Here is a 20,986-nt window from a genome sequence, read left to right as displayed (position 1 = left end):
CCCTAACTTGACAATGTTTTCCAGCATGGAATCATTGTATTGTGCACACCCACCACCCACCAACTTCACCACCCACCAACTTCACCAGCCACTAACTTCACCACCCACCACCACCATTTGTGCATTGTGCACACGCACCAGCCACTGAGTACAAACGAACACAGTTTCAGTGTTGATGAGAAAAATATGGCCAATATCATGTTCCCATTTGGTCCACAACCCTGGCTAACAGAGGGAAGAATATATCATGAATTATCATTGATCCCACAAAATGGTTGAATTTTGTGGAACAGTGTTTCCTGAATGTCTGGATTGAAGATCAATATTAATATCATAGAAAACTGAACGTGAAACTCCAAGCTACAGTGGATGATGGGAGACTGTCAAAGTAAAGCATATAAATTGATAGTTGAATTTATTTGAGGCTACACCCACTTTGCACAAACTGGTTGTTTCATCGTAATTTGTCAACGTATTGTGACATGGAATCTACATGGAAAATACATTGGATTTGAAAAAAGTCATCAACAAACTGTTGTTTTGAGGGTGAAATTTCAAGCACAGGATGATGTCATCATGGTAACCAAATTTCAACATGGACAAACCTTGCATAAAATATGTTGAATTTCTACCTTTAAAACAATGTCAGATCTTCAACATTATTTCCACTATCAAAAAAATGTAATACCTTAGGTGAGGCTATTTTACAAACTAATGTAACATTCAAACTTAAAATGACTTACACATCCATGTCCACATTTTGAGATCACTGTAACTATACATGTCTTCTTATGTAATCATATAAAGCGTGCATGTTCAAGATACTGTAGCATGCATAGGACGTCGCAGGTCTGTGGCCATCTTCACAATTGCTGTAATAATCTGTGCAGAATCTCAAACGGCATTGATCACTTGCACCATGGACTTTTAAAGCTATCTCAACTGCAAGCCAGGTCATTTGGTTCTGCTATTATATGAAGCACAGGGACAGCACATTAAATCAACAAAATATCTGATATTGTATTCCCATTTGAACTTTGCTGTGCTTTTAAATGGTTGAAAGCGCAGTGATAGATATTTGGTTGACAACTAAACCAAAAAATCTGACATTGTTTTTCCATTGGAATTTGGTTGTGCTTTTAGATGGTTGAAAGCACAGTGATAATACATTGGAAATTCAACTAACTTTTGGCTATATTTTTAAGTGGGTGAATATAGGTTGTAATCTCATTCATCAAGGTCTCAACCAAATATTACTCAGCTGTCTACGTTGAAAGGATGTGATGTGCCCAGCGGGCAGTCTCATGAAAACTAAACCCTAGGGAAGACGATCCATCTCTCCATGAGTCAGAGCTGACTAAAATCCTGGAGCTCATGAATCTGAAGAGGGCATTAAACGTGTCCCTTAGCCCGCAGGCCAGGGCGTAGAGCAATGCCTAACTCATCCAGCCCAGTCTACGCCCGTCTGTGCCAGTGTGAAACATCTGTGCCCAGGGTTGGCACACAGCAGTGCTGCAGAAGCGTCAGTCCTAAAACTAGGTTATGAAGCAGGCAGGGAGGGGAGTATTGGGGTTAATATGGGGGTTGGGTGTAGCATATGACCCAAATGTATACACTACATTATCTCTCTGACTATAGTGTATACGCAAGGAGTTTCTTTTGGGCTGAGCTCATTTCACCCAAGTAAACATCCTAAATAGGTTCCACGCATTATTCTAAATGATTGAAATTGTGTAGGTGACTTTGCTTTGACTCTTTCCTAGAAAACAGGGTTGGGCTCAATTTGAATTGAAGGCAGTCTTCTCAGTAAAAATATAAAGTCGACGCTATTCATTTCCAAAGTTTCAAGAGCCCAACCCTGGTAGAAAATGCACAACCCTGACCAGGGGGTGGGGCAAGAGGGATGGCCAAAAGAACATCACAGATCTCTCAGCCTCTCACGCTCAATTAACAAAATGGCACCCTAACTGATGTGTCTGGGTTGAAGGCCAATGGCTTTCCTGACCCCATCCACAGTCTGTCCCATGCGGTTAATATCAGACCAGCTGAAAGCGTCCACCACGCCAAATGCAGCCAAACCCAACAGCCATGGACCAAAACAGGGACAGGATTAAAACCCAGCACACCAACAAAAAAAAAAACACACTCCACTCCTCTGTGGAAGTCATAAGCAGGACTACTACTGTCCCAGCTGTGAGACATTTGATGAGCTCTCTGGGTGTCTGCATGTGTGTGCTGCTGCCACTGATGATTGTAGAGGGGACACAAATCCTGACAGTCGGGATGCTCATTTCCCGAGGGGCTGCAGGGAGAGCTTTGCATCTCAATGAGGTTCAGGCATTTGCCTGCACAAAAAGCCGCCATCAGGAAGTTTGAAACACTTTAAAGCAGGTCTCTCAGGGATGCCCGGCAGCTGGGAGAAAGAAGTGGAGGGGGGTAAGATGAATTGTGGAATGGCTTTGTGTCAGTTGCAGGTGCAGTGAGTATGGGGGACTGGGTATCTGCACTGTGATGAGAATGTCAATTGTATAATGTATATATCAACTTTATCATAGACTACAGATGAATGTAAATTGCATCTGTTAGATGTAAATGGACATCAGCACAGTTTTTGCATTGGGAGCCTTAACTGAACTGGGTTTCCCTGTACGATCAGCTATGATCTAGAAACCTCAGCACCCCCCAAAAATGAAGAAAAAAAATGCATTCATTCAACAACAGCAATGTGTCAGACATTTTAATGGAAACAGAGAGAGAGAAACCAAAATGGAGAAGCAAGTGTCACGCATTAAGAATGTTTACATGAACTTCATCAGAACCAGAAGCATACACCTCTCATAATTGGCCTAAACTCCAGCGGGTCAAATATCCACCCAATTAACTCATCAAATAATCGGAAGAGCACTGTGTGGTGCCATCCTAACGCGCGCGTTCCCATAACGCGCACGTTTCCCTTCTTTCATTAGAACAACCCTTAAAGTAATGGTGTCTGAGGTTTCAAACTTCATAATCTACAACTACTTTAACTGATAGATATACAAACACCACGAACGTAAGATGAAGATCAACAGTTAGCACACATTAGATGTTTAACATTTTAGATAAGGATATATAGGCTACGGTTTCTTTACTTCAAGTGAGGCCATCTTTTAACATCGTTTTGCCCAATATAGCCCACTATAACGTCACGTCGATAGGACCACAACATGTTAAAAAAAAAACATGTTTTTATTTATTTTAATGTGGGCATTTTTCTATAATAGCCTAACCCAAAGGCTGCCTACTCCGATATCACAGCCGAACCATACAAATTGATCAAGCGCACCTTGTTGCGCGCTTGTTTTATCGGTCACTAAGTTGTGCTATCAGATAAATGGTGGAAATCATAACGAGTGACACAATGGTATTTCTGAGAACAATTAATGTAGTTGATTCCGTCAATGTTAATACATCTGCAAAAAGCCTATCCTTTGGGATTCTAAAATAATGCTCATGATATAACTCGGGGACAGGTTTTTTGAACAGCCTTCATTTGCAAAAGTGGATTTTTCAGAATGCACACATTGTTTAAAAAAACCTATAGAAAATAGTGTTTGCAGGGAAGTTAGATTTCGCACGTTCTAATAGCCTATATTTCCCATTTGTTGTATTTCAAATGCGACAAGTGCATTATAAATGTTACAACTTACTGTTAAAGTTCCAGGACTCAAGCCCACCAGCTCCAGTGCTCTTAGTGGGATTCATGTTGCATGTTTAGATGGTACTCAATCAGGCAAAAATCCCTCTCTCAATCTTACTCTGATAAGTTTTTCCCGGATAGAGACGACGAAGTCCTAATTTTGTGCGGTATCATAATAATTGGCACATATTGGATCACATCATGCCTTTTCATGTCAGAATGTCTTTCGGCAGGTACCAGAGAGAGAGCCTTGATAAGGAGAGTACAATTCCAAGTGACTGGTGACCGAAACGCCCCGAGCTGAGGTGTGCAAGTCTCTCTCGAATGAAGCAGTTCGGACTCCGGCAGATGTGCTCTGATCTGTGAGAGACAGTTTTTTTTTTCAAGTTTACATGCTCACAGGCAACGAGAGAATGGACTTTTAATGATGTCATGCAAGTCTAACCAATCACCTGAAGGCCTAGTGTTATTCATTTTCGCTCAATCTTCGCTTTGCAGCACTGAAAACGGGTGTGGAGGGCTCCAGTTAAAATGTAATTTTCGTGTATTATGATCTAAAATGGTGGCTTATATTTGGTCATTTCTTCGACGTGGCGTAAAAAAAGTGGTGAATTAGTGGTCTAGTGCAGTGTTCGCTGTTTGTTGCAATCAGTGGTAACTGTCTGATTCCTTTGCTTTGTAGCCTAGTCTATGTATGTTAGTGCTTTTGACGATGTAGCCATGTAAGAAAAAGGTAATTCAATCTCTTGAAAACGTGCAGTGACACTTTCACGACATCAGGTACTTTAAATAACCAAGGAAGATAACGGGATGATGTCTGGAGTTCCACAAGACAAGTCGTTTAAGAACAGGCGTCCAGTTTCAGCACCATGGCCAGCTCTCTTGTAAATGGAGTGAACAAGGGAGCATTCTTCCACGACAAAATTCCATCAGTGGTGTTTTGTTGATGGTGGTGGAAAACGGTGTCCAGAATCTTCTGTAAGTTTTCAGTTGTGTTGTGTCTGGTGACTGAGACACACACACACACACACACACACACACACACACACACACACACACACACACACACACACACACACACACACACACACACACACACACACACACTTTAAACCCCATCAGCTCCTTGGAGACCCCTCTTTCAAAGTCACTGAGATCTCTTCTAGCCATGGTAGCCTTAATTATGGGCAACACTTTTATACATGACCCTAAACATGATGGGATGTTAATTGCTTAATTAACTCAGGAAAGACACTTGTGTGGAAGCACCCCCACTGGGCACAAACTGGTTGAATCAACGTAGTTTCAATGTAATTTGTCAACATATTGTGATGTGGGATCTGTGTGGAATATACAATGGATTTGAAAAAAGTTGTCAACATAAACTGTTGTTTTGATTGTGAAATTTCAACCACGGGAATATGTCATCATGGTAACCAAATTTCAATATAGACAAACCTTGTATAAAATATATATTGTACATGTAAAACAACATCAGATCTCCAACGTTATTTCCACTATCAAATAATATATACAATGCCTTCAGAAATTATTAACACCCCTTGTTGAAGCAACTTTGTCAACGATTACAGCCTAGAGTATTCTTGGGTATGATGCTACAAGGTTGGCACACCTGTACTTGGGGAGTTTCTCACATTATTCTCTGCAGATCCTCTCAAGCTCTGTCAGGTTGGATGGGGAGTGTAGTTGCACAGGTATTTTCAGGTCTCTCCAGAGATGTTTGATCGGGTTCAAGTCCAGGCTCTGGCTGGGCCACTCAAGGACATTCAGAGACTTGCCCCAAAGCCACTCCTGCGTTGTCCTGGTTGTGTGCTTAGGGTCATTGTCCTGTTGGAAAATGAACCTTCGCCCCATTCTGATGTCCTGAGAGCTCTGGAGCAGGTTTTCATCAAAGATCTCGTTGTACTTTGCTCCATTCATCTTTCCCTCGATCCTGACTAGTCTCCCAGTCCCTGCCGCTGAATAACATCCCCGCAGCATGATGCTGCCACCAGCATACTTAACCATAGGGATTTCATTAGGATTCCTGCAGATGTGTATCCTTCATTTACTCAAGTGTTTCCATTATTTCGGAAGATACCTGTATATAGCACTTGAAAAGTAATTAACAGCTATTGTTTCAATTCATCCAGGTATTCAACTAGAAATATACATCAATATCGAGAGTTGAAGGAGATGAATCTTCTGCTTGGATAGTTCCATCTGTGCCATTGACTTAGTCTGGCTTTAATTTCAGTTTGTATACAAATTAATAATTTATTTGTTGGATTCACGTCTCCATCTCAACCAAATATCTAAGATAAAGAACAGGACTAAATCGAATCAAAGTTTCGTTAAAGTGCATTTAAAGTTTGATTTGATTTAGCCCTATTCTTTAACTTAGACGTGAATCCAACATACGGAATTAATTATTCATTGGTAGACAAACTGGAAGAAAAAGCCATGACTAAGACTGGATTCAATCTGTATTGCAGAAGATCCTCGTTAAAATGTAAAGGTAATTTCCAATTAAGCCGAGGATGCAGTCTCCACGAACGCAGGACCATTGCCTTTAAATTTCAAATGAGCTAAACTCAGCAAAAAAAGAAATGTCCCTTTTTCAGGACCCTGTCTTTCAAAGATAATAGGTAAACATCCCAATAACTTCACAGATCTTCATTGTAAAGGGTTTAAACGCTGTTTCCCATTGTCACACCCTGGTCTTAGTATTTTGTGTTTTCTTTATTATTTTGGTCAGGCCAGGGTGTGACATGGGTTATTTAAGTGTTGTGTTTTGTCTTGTTTTTTTTGTAGGTTATGGGATTGTGGTGTAGTATAGTTGTCTAGAAAAGTCTATGGTTGCCTGGAGTGGTTCTCAATCAGAGGCAGGTGTTTATCGTTGTCTCTGATTGGGAACCATATTTAGGCAGCCATATTCTTTGAGTGTTTCATGGGTGATTGTTCCTGTCTCTGTGTTTGTTTGCACCAGATAGGCTGTTTAGGTTTTTTCACGGTTATTGTTTTTGTATACTCTTTGTGTTTTCATCTTTATTAAAGATGTATACAAATAACAACGCTGCATTTTGGTCCTCCTCTCCTTCGACGGAAGAAAACTGTAACACCCATGCTTGTTCAACAAACCATAATCAATTAATGAACATGCACCTGCTGAATGGTCGTTAAGACACTAACAGCTTACAGACAGGAGGCAATTAAGAAAGAGGCCTTTCTACTGACTCTGAAAAACACCAAAAGAAAGATGCCCAGGGTCCCTGCGCATCTGCGTGAACGTGCCTTAGGCATGCTGCAAGGAGGCATGGGGACTGCAGAAGTGGCCAGGGCAATAAATTGCAATGTCCATACTGTGAGACGCCGAAGACAGCGCTAGAGGGAGGCAGGACAGACAGCTGATCGTCCCTGCAGTGGCAGACCACGTGTAACAACACCTGCACAGGATTGGTACATCCGAACATCACACCTGCGGGACAGGTTCAGGATGGCAACAACAACTGCTGGCAACAACTCCCTGGCACTGTTTCCACATGCTAACGTTTTAGCATTTGTGGCACAAATCCAATTCAAGTCATGGGACCGATCTTAGCATTCTGCGCACATCAATTCCAAATTGTTAGAAACTATCTCAACTGTATTGTGAAGTTCAACAAAGTCACTTATACATATACTTGAACATGATGTGTAAAACATGCAAATATAGGTCCCATGACTTGGAATTGGATTTGTGCCACAAATTCTAAAAGGTGGAAACAGTGCCAGGGAAAATGAACCAAAACATGGATTGTCCAAAGACTGCTTACAGGGTAAGGAAACCAGTGTGTCATTTTGTAATTTGGGTGATCTATCCCTTTAAGGCTAACTTACAAAGCATTATACAACGGGTAGGTCTAATTCTGAATACTGATAGGTTAAAACTGCATTACAGCCGGTAATGCCCTTGAAGCCAGTATTTAGAGGATATATTGGCACGGTTTGCCGGCCCTCCACTTCGTCTCGAGCCCAACAACACCCGTGCCAATATATCCTCCAAACACCGGCTTCTTGGGCATTATCACTTAAATGTAACACGCCGAGGCTAAGGCTGAGGACACAAACACGTTCAAGAAGTCCAGCTACAGCCTCTGCAGCGCCATCCAAAAATACAATATAGGAACAAGGTGGAATCCTATTACACTGGTGCCAATGCATGTGGCAGGGACTACAGTCCATTACGACGGACAAACTCAATGCATTCTATGCACTCTTTGACAAATTCAACACAGAGCTGTGCATGAGGACCCCCGCTGTCCCAGAAGAGTGTGTGATATTAGTCTCAGAGACCGATGTGAGTAAGGCTTTTAATCTGGTCAACACTCGCAAGGCCACGGGGCCGGACGGTATTCCAGGAAACTTTCTCAGAGCATGCTCAGACCAGCTGGCAGGCATCTTCACAGTCATTTTCTGTCAAGGCTCAAGGGAAGACCCAGATGCAGACAGTTTTGAAGTTACAAAAGTTTATTACAAAAACAAGGGGGCAGGCAAATGACAGGTCAAGGGCAGGCAGAGGTCAGTAGTCCAGAGCAGAGTCCGAAAGGTACAGAACGGCAGGCAGGCTCGGGGTCAGGGCAGGCAGAGGTCAGTAATCCAGGGTGGTGTCACAAGGTACAGAACGACAGGCAGGCCCAGGGTCAGGGCAGTTAGAATGGTCAAAAACCGGGAAAGCTAGAAAACGGGAACTAGAAACAGAAAGGAGCACGGGAAAAATGCTGGTAGACTTGACGCAACAAAACTAACTGGTAACAGACAAACAGAGAACACGGGTATAAATACACTGGGGATAATGAAGAAGATGGGTGACACCTGGAGGGGGTGGAGACAAGCACAAAGACAGATGAAACAGACCAGGGTGTGACAATTTTCAAACTCTACTTGTCCTAATCTGTAATCCCCACGTCTCAAACTGACCACCATCATTTCTGTTCCCAAGAACTCTACCTACCACAATGACTACCACCCTGTAGCACTCACATCTGTAATCATGAAGTGCTTTGAAAGGCTGGTCATGCCACATATCAACTTCATCATCCAAAACAACCTAGACCCACTCCAATTTTTTTATACCGACCCAACAGATCTACAGATGATGCAATCTTAATTCCATTTTCTCCCTGGACTAGAGGAATACCTTCCTGACGGCCTGACACCAGGTGGTGAGAGTAGGCAACAACACCTCCGCCATGCTGACCCTCAACATGGGGGCCCCCTGGGGTGTGTGCTTACTCCCTCCCTGTTAACCCATGACTGTGTGGCCATGCATGACTCCAACTCAATCATCAAGTTTGCTGACGACACGACGGTGGTAGGCCTGATCCCCAAAGACGATGAGTCAGCCTACAGGGAGGAGGTCAGAGACCTGGCAGTAAACGTCAGCAAGACCAAGGAGCTGATCATGAACTACAGGAAATGGGGGGTGCCCACCCCCATCCACATCAACAGGACGCAGTGGAGCTTCAAGTTCCTCTGTGTCCACATCACTGAGGACTTAACATGGTCCTCTCACACCAACATCGTCATGAAGAAGGCCCGGCAAGGCCTCTTCTCCCTCAGGAGGCTGAAACTTTTTGGCATGGCCTGTCAAATCCTCAAAAACCTTTACAGCTGTACCACCGAGATGGTTGTATCACCATCTGGTATGAAAACTGCACCGCCCTCGACCTGAAGGCCCTGCAGACAGTTGTGGAAAAAGTACCCAATTTTCATACTTAAGTTAAAAGTAAAGATACCATAAAATTAAATTACTCAAGTAAAAGTGAAAATCACCCAGTAAAATACTACTTGAGTAAAAGTCTAAAAGTATTTGGTTTTAAATGTACTTAAGTATCAAAAGTATAAATCATTTAAAGTTTCTTATATTAACCAGACGACACGATTTTCTTTTTTTCTTTTTTTACGGATAGCCAGGGGCACAACATAATTGACAAACAAAGCATTTGTATTTAGTGAGTCCGCCAGATCAGAGGCAGTAGGGATGACCAAGGATGTTCTCTTGACAAGTGTGTGAATTAGACCATTTTCCGGTCCTGCTAAGCATTCAAAATGTAACGAGTACTTTTGGGTGCCAGGGAAAATTCACGGAGTAAAAAGTACATTATTTTCTTCAGGAATGTAGTGGAGAAAAAGTAAAAGTTGTCAAATATATAAATAGTAAAGTAAGGTACAGATACCCCCATAAAACGACTTAAGTAGTACTTAAAAGTATTTTTACTTAAGTACTTTACACCACTGCCTACAGAGGTTGGTGTGGATGGCCCAGCCATCCAGAACATAGATGTCAGGCGGTGTCTGAGAAAGGCCCGAAATATTGCCAAAGACTCCATCCACCCAAGACATGGATTGTTCTCCATGCTCCCATCCGGCAGATGGTATCAGTGCATCAAGGCACAGACCAACAGACTCCTAAACGGATTTTATCCCCTGGCCATAAGACTGTTAAATGGCTAACAACTACTGCTCTCCAACTCCCACAGACTATCCACACTGACTCCATGCTCATCCACAGGCCTCTACCCACTCAGACAACACACACTCTCTCACTGTCACTCTTACCCACATACACACACTCACATACACCCTCACTCACACACTTACTGATGCTTGCAAGTTAAGCCTTTCACTGTGCGTGTGACAAATAAAACTTGGCACGTAAAAATTGAATCATTCAACCTCAAAATGAGTAACACATCCATGGCCACATTTGGAGTTTACTGTAGCTTAAAGGTCTTGTTATGTAATCGTGTAAAGCGTGCATGTTCAAGATGGCATGCCGAAATCATCGCAGGTCTGTAGAGATCTTCACAATTGCTGTAATAATCTGTGCAGAATCTCAAACGCCGTTGCTCGCCTGCACCATGTAATCTCAACTGCAATCCAGGTCATTTGGTTCTGCTATCAGATCGAGCACAATGATAACACACAATTCTGTCTTGTAAATAAACAACATATCTGGCATTGTATTCCCATTCAAAATTTGCTGTGCTTTTAAATGGTTGAAAATGCAGTGACAACTTAAACCACAAATGTGACATTGTTTTTCCATTCGAGTGTGGTTATGCTTTTAGATAGCTGAAAGCACAGTGATAGCAGATTGGAAATTCAACTAACGTTTGTCTGTCTTTTTGCGTGGTTGACTATAGGTTGTAATCTCATTGGTCAACGTCTCAACCAAATATTACCCAATGATCCATGTTAAAATGACGTGCTGTGCCCAGTGGGACATGCTTTCAATACACCTTGTATTTCTCAATTACAACTGTTTCCTTTATTTTGTCAGTCACCTCTACTGTTGTACTGTAGTATACGTTTTGCTTTGATGTCGGACCGGAATTAAACAGAGCATGCTTTAAACATGAAACTAGTGGGTAAACAAAAAATGAATAGAACATGCACAGTGGTGGAGTTGGGGGGTAGGTCTACCAGAGGAGGCTGGTGGGAGGAGCAATAGGAGGACAGGCTCTTTGTAATGACTAGAATGGAATAAATGGAACGGATATTTGTTTTCCATATGTTTGATGTTTCTGATACTGTTCCATTCATTCCATTCCAGCCATTACAATTAGCCCATCCTCCTATTGCTCCTCCCACCAGCCTCCACTGAGGCCTACTTTTTAGTCTTTTACTTCATACTGTACGATTCAGAGGGCATCCTGATTGTACGCGCCACTTATTCATCCTCAATTTCTTGGCGGGTGCGTTGAGAGCTTTCAACGAATTTCACACACTGATCCAAATCCTCCCTGGTAGCGACTGATGAGGTGTTTCATTGCGGCCGACCGAGCGAGAGAAACATTTACTGTTGCATCTCTAGGGGCTCTATTTCATTTTTGGATAAAAAACGTTCCCGTTTTAAGCGCAATATTTTGTCACGAAAAGATGCTCGACTATGCATATTCTGAAGTTTCAGAATCTGCAAAGATTTTGTCTGTAAGTGCCCCAGAACTCATTCTACAGGCGAAACCAAGATGAAACGTCAAACAGGAAATGAGCAGAATTTCTGAAGCTCTGTTTTCTAATGTCTCCTTATATGGCTGTGAATGCGACAGGAATAAGCTTAGACCTTCTGCCGTTTCCCCAAGATGTCGGCAGCATTGTGACGTATTTGTAGGCATATCATTGGAAGATTGACCATAAGAGACTACATTTTCCAAGTGTCCACCTGGTGTCCTGCGTCGAAACTGGTGCGCAAAGCCAGGTGCAAGTATTTTTCCATTTGATTGAGAGGAGAAACCATGCTTCCACGAACGATATATCATCGAAGAGATATGTGAAAAACACCTTGAGGATTGATTCTAAACAACGTTTGCCATGTTTTCAGTCGATATTATGGAGTTAATTTGGAAAAAAGTTCGCGTTTTGAGGACTGAATTTTCGGGTTTTTTCGGTAGCCAAATGTGATGTACAAAACGGAGCTATTTCTAATACACAAAGAATCTTTTTTGAAAAACTGAGCATTTGCTATCTAACTGAGAGTCTCCTCATTGAAAACATCCGAAGTTCTTCAAAGGTAAATTATTTTATTTGAAGGCTTTTATGTTTTTGTTGAAATGTTGCGTGCTGGATGCTAATGCTAATGCTAACGCTAAATGCTACGCTAGCTAGCTACTTTTACACAAATGATTGTTTTCCTATTGTTGAGAAGCATATTTTGAAAATCTGAGATGACAGTGTTGTTTACAAAAGGCTAAGCTTGAGAGATGGCATATTTATTTCATTTCATTTGCGATTTTCATGAATAGTTAACGTTGCGTTATGGTAATGAGCTTGAGTCTGTATTCACGATCCCGGATCCGGGATGGGGAGATCAGAAAGGTTATTAAGCACCGAGCATAATTATTACACTGACAACTAGAAATATAAAGGCCCGGAAATATACATAGATTGTTGATTAAACATTCACTCAATTACTAATTTAGGTTGATTTTTTAACTGACACAATAGTGAACAAGTTGAAGTAGAGAGGTATCAAAACAAATGTGATGAGCCTTGGGTATAGGTTCATATGCTTGCTGTGATGTAAATATTATCATGTATAGGATGATGTAAATATTTTCATATTTACTGCACAAGACACTCAGAACAACAATAATGGATGGAAAGCATTATCTTACCCAAAAGGCACTGCATAATCATTTGAACACTTCATAGATAGAAATGTGAAATTGTGCCACTTGGCTCCTGTGGCTTCCATCACTGAATGTAGCAGTATCCTAATCTAAGATGACACTGTTTTAGCAGCGGCCAACCCAATGTAACGCTCAACGAAGACGGGGAATCTCTGGATGATCTAACCGTTTTAGGCAGGATCTGTGGGGTTCTGTCAGACAGACAGAGGAAGGAGAGGGGATTGTTTCGGGGGTTAACACATAACAACTTGAATACTCTTTTGTTTCTTAGTGAACCAGTGTTCCATGTAGAGCGTCAATGTATGGTTTGACACACAAGCATACTTTGACAACACAAGAGACACTGTTTGTGTGTTTGATCCACTGACGGGGTCTGTTAACACATTTGAAGCACTCAAGAGACTGGTCGGGATGTGTCCAGAAGGGATTGCTTCCACGCCATTTACAGAGGTTACATGAGAGGAGGACAACGCTGCTTTAAAATGGTGGGTTGGCTGTCTTCACACACACACACACATTATACTGGATACTGCAACTGGATCTCTTCTGAAATGACATCATTTTTGTGATTCATTGCACACCAGGTGCACAATAAAGCTCCACATCATTGACGCTGTTGCAGAACATTGTTCTTGCACATATTCTTGAACATCAATACGTTGTAACACATGGACGGACTGATCTAGATAGTAAACACCCCTGCAGTCAACACATCCAGTAGATGCAAACGCTGCTGTTTTCTCTCCCATTAACAGTTTGTAGCTCCAGTGACTCTAGGGTTGCTTTAACAGTCTTAGCCTCTTTGTATTCCAAGTATGACTATTAATAGATGCAATCATTTTAATATTCTAAGTCTAACTGCAGCATGTTTAGAGAGTAAAGACGACAGAGGTTATCATGGTTATTTATGGACCCTTATTTTAAGATGACTGAGAACATATTCTGAGTTACCAGGGGAAGGAAAGGGGATGACTGAGCCAATGGGAGCCAAACTTGTCTCAAAATGCTCATCAGCCAGTTAAAATGGACGATTTACTTGCGTGTGATAGAACGCTACATTGTAGCTGGCCCTATCAGTTAACCTAGCACACATTAGTCCAATGCTAACCTCAACCAGTTGACAGTGATTATTTCCAGAAAACAAAATTCTGCATCAGATCTTAAAAACGTTATATCCACTAACCAATGGCATTTCTTAAAATAGGTCAACCCTGGCCACCAGAAAGATATTTTAAAGCTACAAATTCAAATTTAAATGTATAGCTTCAAATTCAAGGTTCCTTTGGTCCGTAACAAAATGTTGTGTGCCAATATTGCATTGATGCATCCTTGACCAGGCTACTAGTACTAACGTTAGAAAACCTTTTCATGTTTTGGCATATATATATTTTTTCTCCTTGATTTAACCAGGTAGGATAGTTGAGAACAAGTTCTCATTTACAACTGCGACCTGGCCAAGATAAAGCAAAGCAAACAATGAATGAATGAATGAATGAATGAACAATACAGCATACAGTCAATAATACAATAGAAAAAATCTATATACAGTGTGTTCAAATGAGTTAGAATAAGGGAGGTAAGGTAATAAATAGGCCATAGTGGCAAAATAATTACAATATAGCAATTAAACACTGGAGTTCTAGATGTGCAGAAGATGAGTATGCAAGTAGAGATACTGGGGTGCAAAGGAGCAAAATAAAGCCTTGTGAAGGGAGTGATCAAGGATATATTTAAAAAAATATATTTCTATATTTCTGTTTGAGGAAAGAAGCAGGCTTGCTCTTGCTAATTGTTGTATGTAAAACAGGCCTACAGCATAGGCCAAATTAACAGTTGGGGAAAGTTGAGGAGAGAAAGGGCGATGGTGTGATCACTTTGGCCTATTGTTGCACTGATGCATTGCAAATATGGCAATGAGCGAAGCCCGGTGGTCGGCAGCGGTAGAAGATGGAGCGAGATGGTGTTTGTCCGACATTCTGCAAATTTTCTCTTCATTGACACATTTGATCTCAATACAGTTTTCTGTTCCCAAAACTAGAATCTGTTTCAAACAGAGTGGACTAAGTTTAGTAGACTTTACCCTTTGCCAAAGTTTTTAAAAATTGTTTAGAAGGAGCGCAAGGGCGAACTGAGTTATTGCACATGCACAATCCACAGAGTAGGCGTTCACTAAGGCAAATATACTAATACATGCTAGAGCGCGCCAATAAGATCTCGGTACCTCGTGCTTGACTCTGCCCACCTCCTTGCTTGTTCTGCCCACTATGATTAATTTGCTCCCATTGGAAACGAAAGTCTATTTGAGTTAGTTATAAAACTCTTTGCCTACAGCGTGCATTAGAATGTGTTGTTCAGTTGATTGACAAGTGTACTCTAGAACAATAAACAATCAACTTCCCTCTAGTGTGGATACTCACCAATGAGGGTTTGAGTCCGGACTCGCAATAAACTTCTTAAATAACTAACACTGTTATTGCAATACTGCCATCTGTAGGATGGGAACGAGAGTGGTTGGCGTTGTCTTAGTGATCCCTTCACGGGCCAATCCCTTTAGCGGGATCGATTTGACAACATCCAGTGAAATTGCAGAGCGCCAAATTCAAACTACAGAAATATCAATATTCTACATTCACAAAAATATAAGTGTAATGCATCAAAATAAAGCTTAACTTCTTGTTAATCCAGCCGCTGTGTCAGATTTCAAAAAGGCTTTTCGGCGAAAGCAGATCATGCGATTATCTGAGGACAGCGCCCAGCTGGGCAGGTGCGACACAAAAGACAGAAAAAACGATATAATAAATGCCCTACCTTTGAAGATCTTCTTTTTGCAGTCCCAAACGTCTCAGTGACACAATGAATGGTCGTTTTGTTCGATAAATTCCTTCTTTATATTCCCAAAATGTCCATTTATTTGGCGCGTTTAATTCAGAAATACACCGGTTCCAACTCACCCAACATGACTATAAGGTATCTAATAAATTACCTGTAAACTTGGTCCAAACATTTCAAACAATGTTCCTAATCCAACCTCAGGTATCCTAAAATGTAAATAATCTATAAAATTTAAGCCGGGATAATCTGTTTCCAATACCGAAGAAAAATAACACGGAGCACCCTCCTGTTCACGCACACCAAAATAGTAGGGACCTTCAGAGTGACACATGGAATGAATAGCACTACTTCTTCATTTCTCAAAAGAAAATCATTGACCAATTTCTGAAGACCGTTGATATCTAGTGGAAACCACAGGAACTGCAACCAGGTTCCTAATAATAAGAGTATCCCATAGAAAATACTATGACCTCAATTTTTGTTTTCCCTGGATGGTTTGTCCTCAGGGTTTCGCCTGCCAAATCAGTTCTGTTATACTCACAGACATTATTTTACCAATTATATGCATATCCTAGCTTCTGGGCCTGAGTAGCAGGTAGTTTACTTTGGGCGCGCTTTTCATCCGGACGTGAAAATAGTGCCCCCTAAGCTTAAGGAGTTTTAAGGACGCTCTTATGTAAAAGTGTTTGTTCCTGTCCATCTACATCAGGGATCATCAACTAGATTCTGCCATGGGCTGATTTTTTTTTCTTGAGAGGATGGGGGGCTGGAATATAATTACAAATAATTAGAAGACTGCAAATTGTCCACAGAAGCCCGAACAGATGTGTTTGACTAATACCTAATCATTTCAAATCTTGCTTACACTTGTATACGATCACGTGTGTCTCTCTATTATGCGTAGGAATAATTAGAAACAGATTTCTTCAATTAAAATCACTTGGAGCTGATTTCCTTGTGTTTTTAGTCTTTTATGTCTAAACATGGAAACTTGGGGGGCCAAATAAAACCGGCAGTTGTTGAACTTTGATCTACGTCAACATTTTTAATTGGCTGATACAAAACTTGTTCCAGGAAATAATCACTGTCATCTGGTGAGGTTAGCATAGGGTTAAGGTGTGCCAGGTTATCTAATGGGACCAGCTACAATGTAGCGTTCTATCCTGTGCAAGTAAATCACCTGATTTTAATTGGCTGATGCACACTGTTTAATTTATACTGTTTATAATGTTCGTAAGTACAGCCCCAGTACGTTCAAGTGCCCTCCTTGCTAATATAAGACACGACACAATACATCAAGGATAGTTGAAATCAGTGTTACATTTTTGGGGGTTACATTTACAATATTTGGAGTTATCATAAACCTCAAGAGAGTGATACGCTCCCTGGAGTTAATGTTGATAGCTGGAGTTCATTGGGACAGAGTACTTTCAACTGCATTAAGAGGAACCAGAGACGGGGAGTTAAATCTGTAGTTATCCACAGATGTGGGAGGGGCCTCATTGTCATATTTTCCAGAATGCTCTGTTGCAGGTTGATTTTTGAAATGACTGTGTACCTGCACATTCATCTGAGATGCAATGACACATCTTATTTCAATTGTCTGCTCATCTAGAACTGACAGTATATAAATGAACAAAATTATACACAGTAACATAAAAACAAGTCATAAAAAACTTTTTCAAATGTATATGTTTATTAAGTAGACTTGCTTGTCTCAGAGCTGCGCAAAACTGTGCTGAAATAGTTGACCACACGCGGGTAGGCTGTTGCTTGTTGGAGGGATTTTCACATCTACCGTAGCCGGGCTATTAAATGAATCGTTGGATAACAGATCGGCTCTCGGAACTCATTAACACGTATTACTTCATGTGTTTCGATTCTCTTTCTCTCTCTCTCTCTCTCTATCTCTCTCTCTCTCTCTCTCTCTCTATCTCTCTCTCTCTCTCTATCTCTCTCTCTCTCTCTCTCTCTCTCTCTCTCTCTCTCTCTCTCTCTCTCTCACTCTCTCTTGGCCTCTGAATGCTTGGCTATGAAAAGCCAACTAACATTTACTCCTAAGGTGCTGACTAGTTGCACCCTCTATAACCACTGTTTATATTATTTGACCCTGCTGGTCATCTATGAATGTTTGAAAAAATGATCTAGCCTTGAGGGCCATGTACTCTTATAGTCTCCAACAAATGTGCACCTTCATCAGATGAACCCTAACATGTCGGTGGACTCAGTAAGATGGACTCACTGATGGGTGAAGATGATGAGCGATCGGCAAAGGCAATAAACATTGCTCTAATCACAGTCTGAAAGACAGTTGAAGAAACTTCAGTGACTTATGGAAAGGCTCTGTAAAACATTTTATATACACTACCATTCAAAAGTTTGGGGTCACTTAGAAATGTCCTTGTTTTTGAAAGAGAAGCACATTTGTTATACGTTAAATTAACATCAAATTGATCAGAAATCCATTGTAGACCTTGTTGATGTTGTAAATTACTATTGTAGCTGGAAACGGCTAATTTTTTGTAATGAAATATCTACATAGGGGTACAGAGGCCCATTATCAGCAACCATCACTCCTGTGTTCCAATGGCATGTTGTGTTAGCTAATCCAAGTTTATCATTTATCATAAAAGGCTAATTGATCATTAGAAAACCATTTTGCAATTATGTTAGCACAGCTGAAAACTGTTGTTCTGATTAAAGAAGCAATAAAACCTGCCTTCTTTAGACTAGTTGAGAATCTGGAGCATCAGCATTTGTGGGTTCAATTACAGGCTCAAAATGGCCAGAAACAAGTAACTTTTTTCTGAAACTCGTCAGTCTAATCTTGTTCTGAGAAATTATGGCCATTCCATGCAAGAAATTGCCAAGAAACTGAAGATCTCGTACAAGGCTGTGTACTACAAATACAATAAATACATTAGAGTGTTTAGTTTGAAGTCCTCAACTGGCAGCTTCATTAAATAGTACCCGCAAAACACCAGTCTCAACGTCAACAGTGAAGAGGCGACTCCGGGATGCCGGCCTTCTAGGCAGAGTTGCAAAAAAAAAGTATTATCTCAGACTGGCCAATAAAAAGAAAAGATTAAGATGGGCAAAAAAACACAGACACTGGACAGAGGAAGATTGGAAAAAAGTGTTATGGACAGACAAATCTAAGTTTGAGGTGTTCGGATCACAAAGAAGAACATTCATGAGACTCATTCATGAGTAAAAATTAAAAGATGCTGGAGGAGTGCTTGACACAATCTGTCAAGCATGGTGGAGGCAATGTGATGATCTGGGGATGCTTTGGTGGTGGTAAAGTGGGAGATTTGTACAGGGTAAAAGGGATCTTGAAGAAGGAAGGCTATCACTCCATTTTGCAATGCCATGCCATACCCTGGGGACGGCACTTAATTGGAGCCAATTTCCTCCTACAACAGGACAATGACCCAAAGCACAGTTCCAAACTATGCCAGAACTATTTAGGAAAGAAGCAGACAGCTGGTTATCTGTCTATAATGGAGTGGCCAGTCACTGGATCTTAACACTATTGAGCCGTTGTGAGAGCAGCTTGACCGTATGGTACGTAAGAAGTGCCCATCAAGCCAATCCAATTTGTGGGAGGTGCTTCAGGAAGCATGGGGTGAAATCTCTTCAGATTACCTCAACAAATTGACAACTAGAATGCCAAAGGTCTGCAAGGCTTAAATTGCTGCAAATGGAGGATTCTTTGACGAAAGCAAAGTTTGAAGGATACAATTATTATTTCAATTAAAAATAATTATTTATAACCTTGTTAATGTCTTGACTATATTTCCTATTCCTTTTGCAACAAATTTCATGTATGTTTTCATGGAAAATTTCTAAGTGACCCCAAACTTTTGAACGGCAGTGTATGTACAGTGCCTTGAGAAAGTATTCGGCCCCCTTGAACTTTGCGACCTTTTGCCACATTTCAGGCTTCAAACATAAAGATATAAAACTGTATTTTTTTGTGAAGAATCAACAACAAGTGGGACACAATCATGAAGTGGAACGACATTTATTGGATATTTTAAACTTTTTAACAAATCAAAAACTGAAAAATTGGGCTTGCAAAATTATTCAGCCCCTTTACTTTCAGTGCAGCAAACTCTCTCCAGAAGTTCAGTGAGGATCTCTGAATGATCCAATGTTGACCTAAATGACTAATGATGATAAATACAATCCACCTGTGTGTAATCAAGTCTCCGTATAAATGCACCTGCACTGTGATAGTCTCAGAGGTCCGTTAAAAGCGCAGAGAGCATCATGAAGAACAAGGAACACACCAGGCAGGTCCGAGATACTGTTGTGAAGAAGTTTAAAGCCGGATTTGGATACAAAAAGATTTCCCAAGCTTTAAACATCCCAAGGAGCACTGTGCAAGCGATAATATTGAAATGGAAGGAGTATCAGACCACTGCAAATCTACCAAGACCTGGCCGTCCCTCTAAACTTTTAGCTCATACAAGGAGAAGACTGATCAGAGATGCAGCCAAGAGGCCCATGATCACTCTGGATGAACTGCAGAGATCTACAGCTGAGGTGGGAGACTCTGTCCATAGGACAACAATCAGTCGTATATTGCACAAATCTGGCCTTTATGGAAGAGTGGCAAGAAAGCCATTTCTCAAAGATATCCATAAAAAGTGTTGTTTAAAGTTTGCCACAAGCCACCTGGGAGACACACCAAACATGTGGAAGAAGATGCTCTGGTCAGATGAAACCAAAATTGAACTTTTTTGGCAACAATGCAAAACGTTATGTTTGGCGTAAAAGCAACACAGCTGAACAGACCATCCGCACTGTCAAACATGGCGGTGGCAGCATCATGGTTTGGGCCTGCTTTTCTTCAGCAGGGACAGGGAAATGGTTAAAATTGATGGGAAGATGGATGGAGCCAAATACAGGACCATTCTGGAAGAAAAGCTGATGGAGTCTGCAAAAGACCTGAGACTGGGACGGAGATTTGTCTTCCAACAAGACAATGATCCAAAACATAAAGCAAAATCTACAATGGAATGGTTCAAAAATAAACATATCCAGGTGTTAGAATGGCCAAGTCAAAGTCCAGACCTGAATCCAATCGAGAATCTGTGGAAAGAACTGAAAACTGCTGTTCACAAATGCTCTCCATCCAACCTCACTGAGCTCGAGCTGTTTTGCAAGGAGGAATGGGAAAAAATGTCAGTCTCTCGATGTGCAAAACTGATAGAGACATACCCCAAGCGACTTGCAGCTGTAATCGCAGCAAAAGGTGGCGCTACAAAGTATTAACTTAAGGGGGCTGAATAAT

The 20,986-nt window shown here is 41.1% G+C and overlaps 1 protein-coding gene across 5 annotated transcripts in view; it reads right to left on the bottom strand.

The window, feature by feature from the left end:
- The window catches only part of LOC110506316 (muscarinic acetylcholine receptor M4), a 160,554-nt gene that overhangs the window by 19,165 nt on the left and 120,403 nt on the right, over nucleotides 1–20,986 (bottom strand). Inside the window, exon 1 of one of the 5 annotated variants that reach the window (XM_021585847.3) lies at nucleotides 3,690–4,044. The exons of the other annotated variants lie outside the window; for them this stretch is intronic. Within the exon in view, the coding sequence (XP_021441522.2) occupies nucleotides 3,690–3,744 (55 nt within the window). The 5' untranslated portion in view covers nucleotides 3,745–4,044. Of the gene's footprint in view, nucleotides 1–3,689; nucleotides 4,045–20,986 lie in introns of those variants that run through there. 5 annotated transcript variants of the gene reach the window in all.

This window comes from Oncorhynchus mykiss, chromosome 26 (genome assembly GCF_057628025.1).
Source record: "Oncorhynchus mykiss isolate SJ-2025 chromosome 26, ASM5762802v1, whole genome shotgun sequence".
Classification (NCBI taxonomy): Eukaryota; Metazoa; Chordata; class Actinopteri; order Salmoniformes; family Salmonidae; genus Oncorhynchus; species Oncorhynchus mykiss.
This window is presented reverse-complemented; position numbering and strand designations above follow the sequence as displayed.